The sequence below is a fragment of the Podarcis muralis genome, chromosome 6 (assembly GCF_964188315.1).
Source record: "Podarcis muralis chromosome 6, rPodMur119.hap1.1, whole genome shotgun sequence".
In the NCBI taxonomy this organism is placed as follows: Eukaryota; Metazoa; Chordata; class Lepidosauria; order Squamata; family Lacertidae; genus Podarcis; species Podarcis muralis.
Window position 1 is genome coordinate 68,606,465 of NC_135660.1, and position 12,863 is coordinate 68,619,327.

At 41.3% G+C, this 12,863-nt stretch overlaps 1 protein-coding gene across 5 annotated transcripts in view; it reads left to right on the top strand.

The window, feature by feature from the left end:
• ASCC1 (activating signal cointegrator 1 complex subunit 1) overlaps positions 1–12,863 on the top strand; it is a 54,578-nt gene that overhangs the window by 19,641 nt on the left and 22,074 nt on the right. For all 5 annotated transcript variants that reach the window (XM_077930507.1, XM_028729584.2, XM_077930509.1 and 2 more), the window contains exons 6-8: positions 6,254–6,390; positions 8,605–8,724; positions 12,671–12,795. In XM_077930507.1, coding sequence (XP_077786633.1) covers positions 6,254–6,390; positions 8,605–8,724; positions 12,671–12,795 — 382 coding nt within the window. The remainder of the gene's footprint in view (positions 1–6,253; positions 6,391–8,604; positions 8,725–12,670; positions 12,796–12,863) is intronic.

Sequence of the window (12,863 nt, forward strand, 5' to 3'; positions counted from 1 at the left end):
ATGTTTTATCACTTTATTATTATTTTTATTAATATTAATATTCTGTTGGCAGCTGCCCAGAGTGGCTGGGCAACCCCAGCCAGATGAGCAGGGTATAAATATTATAATTATTATTATTATTATTATTATTATTATTATTATTATTTATTTATTATTATTATAGTTAAGAAGTTTCTTTTTCAGAGCAGGCAAGTATCTAAGCTGAATTATAAGGGCTGTGAAAGCTAGAGCATCTTTTTAGCTTCTAGTGGAGTTCTAAATTCAATTTAGCATTTCAAGAGTGAGCCCTTGAAACTCATCCTACAACAATATAAAAACTGTGACCCTAAGTACACACATTGAGAAGAGGCAGAATGCACTGGACTACTGGGTACTTCATACTTTAGTAATTTGATTGTACTTATGGATACATTGTGTTCTGCTTCTACCATATGTGCAGACCTATTACAGACAATTGCTTTTTAAATGAAATCTAACCACTATTTGCATAGATAATAATATCTAATTACATTGTCCTTCTGTTACATGAAGCAAGCTGAGTTTGCACCAATGTGTCCAGCTGAATTGAATGTTCGTCTTCTCTGAGGCATTAATAATAACAGTGATAGTATGGTACCAACATTATACATTGCATTTTATGGTATACAAGAGGACTGCGTTAACTGTTTGGTGGCCATCAAAGATTTCATTGGGTTTATGCACACACAAGGCACAATCCCATAGATAGTAATAGAAAGTCATTGTACACATGTGGCTCTGAACCATTCCAATCACTTTATATCCCTTTGTTGCTTTATCACAATATAACTGATGCATTTACTGCTAGAAACTTATATCTAAGAAAGCTTAGAAAAAAATTGTTACAAGTATCTGAGAAGTAATCTAGTGTTAATGGTAGCTTTCCATTATTATAATGTGGAGGCTCCAAATTAGTTTGTGTCAAGTTAAATGCTGAAAGAAAATAGAATTTAGATACAGTGGTACCTCGGGTTACATACGCTTCAGGTTACACACTCCACTAACCCAGAAATAGTGCTTCAGGTTAAGAACTTTGCTTCAGGATAAGAACAGAAATCGGGCTCTGGCGGCACGGTGGAAGCGGGGAGCCCCATTAGCTAAAGTGGTGATTCAGGTTAAGAACAGTTTCAGGTTAAGAACGGACCTCCGGAATGAATTACCGTAAGCACTTAACCCGAGGTACCACTGTATACAGCTTGTAAGTCTGGTTTAATCCAGATTTTTGTGAGTGAACTTTCTTCCCTAACTTTGCTTTACTTAAGAGTTGTTCTTGTTATGTACTGAAGTTCTCAGCCTGGGCCACCCTGGGATACTGTAGATAGTTATGCAAATGAAGGATCGAAAGTGACGTTCAGTGATTGGATAGTTTTAGAAAGTTGTTACAGTAACAAGGTACTGGAGCTCTATATAAGCAGGCTGACTGAGCCCTTCAGTTCAGTTCTGTTCCAGCTTACAAATAAAGAGCTGCTTTGGAGAAATCGCTGTGTCGTCTGCTATGTCTACCCACAACTTAACAGTTCTAGATATGCTTCTGACTTGCTTTTTATTATTGTTGTTGTTCCTGCTGCTGTTAGGATGCTCAAGTACAACAGGGGTTGTTTGAAGATATTGCTGGGTGCAGATGTAAAGGAAAAATCAATGCAATTCAGTAGCACTGCATTGATTACTAAATAGTAAATTATGAACTGGGAGTTTGAACAAGTAATTTAAAGGCTCTTTGTCTTAAAGCAGGCAAGCATCTAAGCAAAACGGCAAGTGCTCAGCAAGCTAGAGCAGCCTGTTGCAACTTTGCTGCAGGCTTTTCTTGGGAAAAGTCATGGGGTTAAATTGTTAGTATTAAAACACATTTGCAGAACAATCCTAACCCCCAACCTCTACTGCTGGGATGCATTTAGGGTATGGGGAGGATTTTCCTTCTGTCTGTCTCTGACCATCAACAATGTGAGTTGTTGACATGCTATGGCTAGTGGTATTCCCGTTGGTGGTAGTCAGTTTAAGGGCTCAATATGGGGTGGAATGGCAGTGGAGTGAAGTTGGACAAGCCATGAATTTGCTGGACCCTGAATTGGTCCAGCAGCTAGGGAGGGACTTGATCCAGGTCTCTCTGCTGTTGTCACATGAAGCTGGCACAGCAAAAATTAGGTGAAATACTCATTCCCTTTCCTCCATGGCCAGTGTGAGCAGCAGAGCTTCAGATGTGGTGGCAGCTCTCCTCCTCTGTTCAGCCTGCTGTTCCCTTGCCAGGAATTAAGATTGTGCCTTCAGGTAAGGAGTAAGATCCATTGAACTCAGTAGGTCTTACTTCTGGGTAAACCTACTTAGGATTGTTCTGTTTAGACCAGGCATCCCCAAACTTGGCCCTCTAGATGTTTTGTGACTACAACTCCCATCATCCCTAGCTAACAGGATCAGTGGTCAGGGATGATGGGAGTTGTAGTCCCAAAACATCTGGAGGGCCGAGTTTGCCTATGCCCAATTTAGACCACAATCACTAGAGCTCTGAAAATGTAGTAAAAGATGAGAAGCAGTTGGTTTGATATTTGCAGATAATTTATAGGAAGGAGTTATGGATCTTCTCTGCTATTAATGGGGCTTCCTCCTGCGAAGCTAGTTCAGGTGTTTCCTAGTGATGTGCAGCATCAGAATAGGAAGCTGTCAGAGCATGTAAGATACCACTGATTCCTGGAAAGTTGTAGAGAGGAAATTCAGCTGATTAGGTTGCTGGTAATTATAACATGAAATCTCCTTTCCCTTCCCCCAGGGGATTAGATTGAATATGCCTCTTTTCCTAAAAGCTGCTTATTTATTGTGTTAATATATTTTGTGCACATCATATCTGTGAGCATTACAGAAATTAAAATGAACTGCTGTCAACAGTTGGAACATAACAAACCTGCCCCCTGCTGCCTCCCCAGCTTCTGAGGCTCCCTGTGTTCATTATGGACTAAATGGCTTCTGGGGCTTGTCCCATATTTGAAGAGAAAGCTCATAAGTACAACCACTTTGTCTTTGCAGTATATCCTAAATAAGCTTTCATGCAGAAGAGAATGAGGACCTTTTTCAGCTTTGTTTTTGTACCAGTTGGCAGAATGGAAAGAATGGGAGAGAGAGAGCTTTTGTTCTCAGCCACTTTGAGCATTCCCGTTGAAAGGTGGAATTGACATTAACTGAATTGAATTGAATATTATCAATTTGGCCTCCTTTGTCTGTGAGGGCCTGGAAGGTAGCAGTGACGGTAGTAACGCTTTCCCAATAACATGGGCAGCATTGATAACGGATTCCTAGCTCTGTCTGCAGATTATTGCCCATGTTCAGTGAGTCTTGGAGTCTGCAGGATCATAACTGGAGTTATAAGATATGGAACAATACAATGGCTTGTTTAAAGCAGTCTTTGCCAACCTGGTTCTGTTCAGATGTTTTGGACTGTAACTCCCATCAGGCCTGTCCATCATCGCCTTGCTGTCTGAGGTTGATGGGAATTATAGTCCAAAACATCTTGGGGACACCAGGTTGGCATAGACTGCTGTGGAACTTTCTGTTTCTGGAAGATTTCAGCAAATGATTTAAAAGTTTCTGTGTATTTGGATCCCTTCCAGTCGGGATTCAGGCCTCATCATGGGACTGAAACTGCCTTGGTCGCACTGGTTGATGATCTCCGGCGGGCTAGGGACAAAGGTGAGAGCTGTTTCCTAGTTCTGCTGGATCTCTCAGCGGCGTTTGATACCATCGACCATAGCATCCTTCTGGACCGTCTTGAGGGGCTGGGAGCTGGGGGCACTGTTATACAGTGGTTCCGCTCCTTCCTCCTGGGCCGTGTTCAGAAAGTGGTGGTGGGGGATGAGTGTTCAGACCCCTGGGCTCTCACTTGTGGGGTGCCTCAGGGTTCTGTCCTCTCCCCCATGCTTTTCAACATTTACATGCAGCCGCTGGGAGAGATCATCAGGAGGTTTGGGCTGGGTGTTCATCAGTATGCGGATGATACCCAGCTCTACCTCTGTTTTAAATCAGAACCAGTGAAGGCGGTGAAGGTCCTGTGTGAGTGTCTGGAGGCGGTTGGAGGATGGATGGCGGCTAACAGATTGGGGTTGAATCCTGACAAGACAGAAGTACTGTTTTTGGGGGACAGGAGGCGGGCAGGTGTGGAGGATTCCCTGGTCCTGAATGGGGTAACTGTGCCCCTGAAGGACCAGGTGCGCAGCCTGGGAGTCATTTTGGACTCACAGCTGTCCATGGAGGCACAGGTCAAATCCGTGTCCAGGGCAGCTGTTTACCAGCTCCATCTGGTACGTAGGCTGAGACCCTATCTGCCTGCGGACTGTCTCGCCAGAGTGGTACATGCTCTGGTTATCTCCCGCTTGGACTACTGCAATGCACTCTACGTGGGGCTACCTTTGAAGGTGACTCGGAAACTACAACTAATCCAGAATGCGGCAGCTAGACTGGTGACTGGGAGCGGCCGCCGAGACCATATAACACCGGTCTTGAAAGACTTGCATTGGCTCCCAGTACGTTTCCGAGCACAATTCAAAGTGTTGGTGCTGACCTTTAAAGCCCTAAACGGCCTCGGTCCAGTATACCTGAAGGAGCGTCTCCACCCCCATCATTCTGCCCGGACGCTGAGGTCCAGCGCCGAGGGCCTTCTGGCGGTTCCCTCATTGCGAGAAGCAAAGCTACAGGGAACCAGGCAGAGGGCCTTCTCGGTAGTGGCGCCCACCCTGTGGAACGCCCTTCCAGCAGATGTCAAAGTGATAAATAACTACCTGACATTCAAGAGACATCTTAAGGCAGCCCTGTTCAGGGAAGTTTTTAACATGTGATATTTTATTGTATTTTTGGTTTTTATGGAAGCCGCCCAGAGTGGCTGGGGAGGCCCAGCCAGATGGGCGGGGTATAAATAAATTATTATTATTATTATTATTATTATTATTATTATTATTATAAAGGTGGCTGACAAAATCTAAAATTGGAGCAGTCTTTCTAAAAGCTTAGAAACAAGAAAAAGCCATTGTCAAACTTCTACTATTCAGGGATCAAGACCTCTGCGTTCCTCATACTTGGATCTATTTTTACACTGAATAGATATGCTATAGTGATTCCTGACTCTTGGAGGGTGCAGGGTCCTAAATCAATGTTCTTGGTCTTTCTTCCAGTTGGTATATTTTTTATTCATGGCACAGTTCATTCACTGTTGAAAATTCATTTCCCTGTGTAGATAGTGTTTAAAGCCCTAAACGACTTAGGCCCCAAATAGCTGAAAGACTGCCTGCTTCTCTACAGACCCTCTCAGGTGTTAAAATTGGGGGGGGGGGGGCTGGTAGTTCTGCCACCCTCAGAAATTCAGGGGGCAGAGGCCCAGGGAAAGGGCATTCTCTCTGTGGCAACCCCTAAGGTGTGTTGATTCTACAGCCTGCATCACTGTATATGTGGCCGGGGAGTAGCAAATGATTTGCCACTTTGCTCCTTCAAATAAGACTTGCATAAGAAGGGGAGTCATTAGCTGGCCCCCTGCTGTGCAGCATCACTTGGGTTTCTGAAATGTAAAAATTAACAATGTGGTTGAATGGAGACAAGACAATTACCTGTAGGGAAATTACCTTTTCTAAAGCAGCTATGAAGATAAGAGCTAGCTGATTTTAAAATGCAGCAGCCAGCAAAATGTAGGAAATGATGTTACGTAATTTGAATACGTTTATCTGGGCATTTTTTAGTTTGCTTTTTTTAAAAATGATTCCTATTTGTTGCTATTGCCATGTTATTATATGACTTTAATTTTGCATGTCACCCATTTTGAATTCTGATCAGCAGACTTCAAAAATCCGGAGCTGGTTAATACCTTTCTCAGAAGCAAGCAAAACATCACAAAAAGTTATTGAGTTCTCGAGAATTCTTCAATTAGGCAAAATGTTACACAAAATAGGGGATTGGGAGAGAAGGAAAAAGAAATAAAGTAAAATTGGGCTGGATGTTTAGCTATGAGGTTACCTTAAAGACTCAGTTACAAGATGGAGATAGCAGTTGAACAAGTCTCCCTAAGATGCTACAGGTAGCTGGTTACAAATCTGTGAGATTGGAATAAAGAACCAATGGCTGCTCCACATTTTTTAGAACATAAAGCCTCGCTTGTAATAGAGATCTGCTCTATACCTTAAAAGCGACACAGATTCCTAGATATGCAAAAGTAAGGAGAAACATGAATTTCTGATGTCACTCAATGAATTTCTCAATGTTTCTACAGGACTATGGTGTCAGTAGTAGCCTGTTCCAGAACCCTGCCAAGCTCCATCTGACTATTGGGACGCTGGTACTCCTGAATGAACAGGAAATCCAGAAGGCCCAAGAACTTCTACAGAGGTGTAAAGAAGACTTCATTGAGTGAGTAAATTGAAAGCACTTGGGATGCCATAATCCAGCTGCAGCACTCAAAAAGAAGTACTGGTTCTAGGGCCAGGGTAACTTAGAGGGGTGTGGGGTGTCCCAGCTTGCAGCAATCCAGCAAACCATTATTAGGAGTAAATGAAAAGCCTACACAAAACAATACAAGGACCTAATTGCACTTTGTTCTTGATATAAACCATTTAGGAGCATCTCTTTGCTTGCAATCTTATTATAACCTAGCATTTTTCTCTCTCTTACAGTAGCTGGTTTTATTTGTACATGAACAAAGATTGATTCTCCCCTCCTGGAAGTGCATGAAAAATGTGATTTCCTTGGCACTTTTTCACTAGCGGAGCCTTTGGCAAATAGCTTCCCCCGCCCAATGGTCGTATATCCCTGAGATTAATTTCCGAAACAAGTCGAAGGTAGAGAGTATTGAACTGTATTTAAAAAATAAGCTCTAATACAGTAGATCAGTGATTCTACAGTGCAGGAGTTGTCATAATCTACTACACAAAACCATACTCTTTGAGCTTTAGAATTAGCAAGCTATGAAACTATGAATCTGCCCCCCCCCCCGATATTTTTTTCACTTCCAATCTTTTTGCAAGGACTTTTTAGCAGAATGATTCCTAGCTTGCAGGGTGAGACCCACAGATGAGCTTGCAAATGATGAGCATATATTTTTAGCAGGTAAGCACATTGGTGGCAAATGCAAAGTGAGTTATGGCCAGGGGCTTGTCTCTGACCTTGCTTTGGGCTTCAGAGGCACTTGAAATCAGCGAGGTGCTCAGAAGTGGCAAGAAGCCTTACTGTGCCCCTGAAGCCCAAAGCAAGGTTAGAGATGAGCCCCTGCCCACCTCTTACTTTACATTCCTTTTGTGACTGCAGGCTTGAGCCTCCCACCACTCTCTCCTAAGGAAAAGGGGGTGGATGGAGAGGGCTTGGCCCTGCTTTGCTGAGCTTCGGAGTCACTCTAATGCAGCCAAATTTCTCACTGCTCAGTGCCTCCAAAGTGCAATGGCATAGATTTTATCCATAGCAGGAGGATTGGTGGCAGTCACAAAACTGAACTGGCTTATTGAGGCCACTAAAAATTGACTTCTGGACCCAGTTTTGCATCACAGGACGCTTGTGTGTGTGGCACCAAGTTGACATTAGTGTGTGATGAGGACTTGGCAGCACAATGAGCAACGTGCTTTTCTAGATTGTTTGTTTAAATTGTCAGAGAAACGGCCTTTGTCTGCGTTATTCAGGGAGCAGCTAGCTGCATGGATTCTGATACTTTCCACAGAAATAGATAAAATTCTCATCCTTTGCTTTAATATTTGACAGTATTTGGCAGTTTATTATGTATGGAAAAGATTCTACAGTTGTTTGTACTCTTTAACAGTTAAATATTACTAGCACTGTGCTGTACAGTATCTAGAAGTTGCTGCATGTAAAGCTTGCAATCTACATTAATAATGACAGGATTTAATTTTCCTCTATCTCAGTGAATCCCTGTGATGACCTCATATGAACTGACCCTCATATGATCTTACAACATTCCATTTGATGGGACCATTAATACAGCCTGTGACACTCTATGTGGCAAAATAATATGAATGTCTTCATTATAAGTTTCACAGTGAGACAAAAATCTGTTGGGGCTTAGGAGGCCTGGAGGCATTGCTCTGTATGATTCAATGTTCTATAGTGTAAGATTGTTGTGAGTTGAATCCATTGGGTTGTAGTCGGCTAAAGTGCTCAGAGCAGATGCATTGAAATTAATTGAACTAAGTTAGGTTTATATGATTCTAGAAACAGCAGAAACAAGGGCAAAAGTCAATAGTGATGAACAATCCATTCTGTCTTCTAGGGAAGAAAGGGTAGGTATTCTGGGGAATTTGCTGGGGACAGGATATAGTTGTGAATTCTGCCGATGATCATTTTATTTTGTATGGTTTTCTGTTCAAAAAAGTATTCTCAAGCAGCATACAAAGGCTTAAAACAAAATAATGAAAATTAAATATGCATCAAACTATTGAAATAACAGTCTCACTAAAATATATAAATGTAATTGAAGTAATCCATAAACCTCCATTAAAAAGTGGGGAAGAAACTGTGTTGGTGAATTGGTGTAGCCTAGTGCAGCTGACCAAGTGAATTATGCAGTTGCCAAATCTTAAATATGAACTGTGTTTGGTGTTTCCCCCCTCTTTCAAACAGCTCAATTGCTGGAGGCAAACCACTAACTGTAGAAGTAGCAGGTGTAGAGTACATGAATGATGATCCAGCCATGATGGATGTTCTCTATGCAAAAGTTCATATGAAGGATGGCTCTAACAAGTAAGTTTCCCCTGCTTTTTTAATTTAAAAAAATCATTTTCATTCCACAAAGTGATTATATATGAATTTGCAAAAGTAATATAATGACTCTTGAGAAGGTTCTCAACCTCTGAGTTTGATTGTTTCTGCCAGAAAATATACCGCAAGATATCCAGGAGATAAGGTTATTGCAACCTCTTTGTAGGTAAAGAAGGGTCTATAATGAGTTTGCCCTTGGGCTGATAACAAGTAGTATTACTGAGAGATAATTATGGAGTATCCACCTGTGCAGTTTCTGCTTAATGTTGATACTTCTGAAAACTAGAAACTGTTTCCACTCTCGTTAGTTCTAATTTAAATATGTGGTTGAAATTCTTACCACTGCTAGCTGGTGGCTGCGTTCACACGTATGTTGGTGACCCTGAAAGTGTCCAAACACAGCATCAGGCTTGTGCACTCCCCCCTCCCATCTTCTCTTTCCATGTAGTCAGGAGCAAGACGACTTCAGCAGAGTTTTATTTCACTTTTAAAGCGTTAGGTTTGAACCACAGATTCTGATTTAAAACAAACCTTGGTTCATTTTAAAACCCACTTTCATAACCCATGGTATGGAGTTTGTTTGCTATGTGGCTAGCCATAGGCTTTTTAAAACCAGGATCTCTGATGCACATGCTGGTGCTGAGCCAGAATTCTTTAAAAATGAAACTAAATGCTGCTGAAGTCCTGGCCCCATGGAAGCCAGAGAGGGGAAGGGGGAGCATGCAAGCTAAAAACTTTGCTTGAACCCGTTCAGACTTGTCTAGATGGCTAAACTGCGAGAATGTGGCCCCTGTCTTTGCTACTGACTGCTAAGTCACATTGTTATCACAATTTTGTAATGCTCTTTACTTTGTCTACTTGCAAAGTATGAATGTTCATTTATTTTTGTATTCAGTGTTGTCACTACCTTCCCTAAGAAACCAAAGTTTAAATATAGACCAGGCCATTCCTTTTGTTTTCTTTTCAAATGTATATTGAATGTTTCAATTTCTTTCTTCCTTCCCTTTGAAATGTATCTGTGGTTTCCTGAAAAGAAGCATCAGAGTAAATAGTTGCAGCAAAATTAAATAAACAAGATTTTAATGTATCATTTCAAATTAATCTTCAGCTTTTGTTAAAATAAGGACTACCATGTTTTTATTTGCTTTAGCTTCCTGCCTTACAATGAATCTGATCAGTAGGATCAGTGGTAGAGACAGATCCTAATTACTTTGGGATTTTACAGTTTCAAAGACCAAGTGTCCATTGCTTCATAGCTCTCACTACCCATTAACTGGATTCTGTGCTACCAGGACATACATACTTGGGATGATATGAAAGCTAAGGCGCTTGGATTTAATAGATACACTCAGTAGATTCCATGAGTTTAGTAACTAATAGTAACATATTAGTTACTATGATACCTTAAGAAAAGTAACCAACTCTTTCAACATCTAGGATTATAAAATAAGTTCTTGATCCATCCTTTATATGGCAATGTGAGAAGCAAATATACTTTGTGATTTTTGTTTGCTTCTGAGTAGTTGATTTTCCAAAGCATAAGAGTTTCCATTTCCCTCCTTTGCCTTGGTGATGCTGGAGACTGTGTTTAGACTTGGGGGGGGGGGGGGCAGTGAAATAAGGTTATGCTCTGATGGTTCCCATGTAGCAAAGACTTTGTAATTCATTTTAATTTGTCTCATTTCTTTGATTAATTTTATAACATAATAAAGCACCATTTTCACTTGAGCTATTTTGTTAATTTGTTTTAGTATCATTTGTGATGATACTTCTTTCATTTGTCATCGCTAATTTTAAAAGTCACTGATGTATCACCAGAAATAAAATGATGCGGGGCAAAACATAAGATTCAATCAGTAAGACTAGAAATTGGCCAGTAACTGCTTCAAAGGGACAGCTCAAAGCTAGCAGGCTGTAGCGTTAGCTCATCAAGGATTGTCGAGCAAATGGTGACCAGAGAGGGAGAGGGAATAACCTTATTACTGTTCCATCTCTGAGTAAGACCTAAAGGGCCAAGGTGGCAACTTATAGCTGGAAAGGGATGAGCTATCTGGCAAATTATGTTGCTAATGGACTTAGTGACAAGATTGTATAAGACTTCCCATTTGTGTGATGATCTCCCATTTTAATGAGCAGGAATGTTTGGTTTTAATGAATGTTTTCTGTCCATGGTGCTATGAATCTTGCTCAGTCCTTTCAAGGAAGAAAACACACTGAAGAGCTACAGGGCTTTAGAAATGTGTTCATCCCCTAGTGCACACATTTAGCTTGCAGTTAGCACAAATATGAATCATCACACTTTTGTGTGGGGAAATTACTTGTATGTTCTAGCAGGGACAAGTTCCTGTACACTTATCGAACTTCCTGATTCCCGTATTTGACCTTTCAGAAACGTTCAGTTGTAATCAGAACTGGAATTAAACTGATGCCTTTAAGATGATGTAGAACCAGTGCTTTTCTTTTTGGGGGGAAAGTGGGGGAACTCGCCACGAAGTTTGTTTGTTTGTTGCGGGCCCAGTCATAGTGCCACCGCCCCCACAGGCAGTGGCTAAATGTAAGGTGTAATTAATAAACTCAAGCAGACAATGATCTGGATTAGAAATGACCACAACTTTATTGCGTACAGATATAGGTGGATTTTTGGCTCAGGCATTGGGTATATATCTGTTCCAGTCCCCCTGCCATATATATGCATATATATATATATTTCCACTTATAGAAGCAACATAGTTCATTATGATTGATGTCATCAAATACACCTAAAATCTCACGGCAACTCTATACAGTTCTAGCTGCTTTGGTCAACTGCTCATTTTTGGGAAGGCGCTCTCAGCTGGGAGCATTGCTTTGCCTCTTTTCTATCACTTTCTGTCCTTCCACTTTTCCTGTGGAGAACCATTATCTCAAGCTGGAGCTGAAATGGTGAGGAGAGCTGCTGTATATGGTGACCTCATGTTTTCCTTCTGTCTGAATTCCATCACTCTTTGCTTTAAATGGCGTAAGGCAGAATAATTCATTCATAAGCACCAGCCTTGGAAAGCATCCCCAGATAAACCATGCAGCTGAGCTGTACCGCAGCAGATTTAACCAAATGGGTTCAATTATGCTTGGCAGTGAATAAACAAAAAACGATGCATCTGACTTGTCTCTAAATACATCTTAACGCTTGACTGTAAATGTTTCGGGTTATTCTGGCAATGTTCAGAAAACAAACATGTCCAAATAAAGCTCCATCCTGTGGCTGTGTGCTGCAGGTTAATTCCAAAATGAATGTGATGTGCACACCCAAATAAAACGATCCTGTATGATGACCTGCCTGTGCACTACATTGTCCTGGAAATGTCTGCATTGTAGGGTAGGGGAAGGTGTTGTATTGCTAGGGTTAAGCAAGGTATCGTCAGTTCCCAGCTACATTGTTTTATCACCTCTGTCACTAGAGACAATTAGTGACAGGTACCAGCATGACTTGAAGAAGTGCTTGTGATTCAGAGGTGATTTCTTTATCTCAGACAAGCATCCTTGGCCAAGTTTCTGATTTCCACACTACAAAGTTGGACATGGAACAAGATAAATTGTTTTTTAGCATGATATCAAGCCATCTTCAGGTGGGGTCAGTATATTTTTGGTCTTAAGAACATAGTTTTGTCATTTCATCCAATGATTGATCCCTTATCTAGGCTTGCCTTGTATTCTAAGCCCAGTGACAAATGTGACTGAAACATTTTGTTCTGTACTCCAGACCCGCCAATTCCAACTTTCACCACTGATATCTCCCTACCTTGAAGAAATGGCAGGCTGCAAATGCAACATCTGTCGTTTTAGTAACAACAACTTTATGTATTTTTCCTTGCAGGGTTATGAACATACAATTATGTATCCCATTACAGTAATGAAAAAATTGTGGCTTTCCTTACTTCCTTTCCCATAGGCTCCAGCACATAGCAGATAGACTGACAGATCGGTTTGTGACCTCTGGACTAATGATGAAAGAGTGGGATCGGGTGAAACTCCATGCCACAGTCATGAACACCATCTTCCGGAAAGATCCTAGTGGTGAGCATTTGTTAAGGTCTCCTTGAGGAAATATAGCTACGACTTTGATCTCTGAAATTGTTATATGG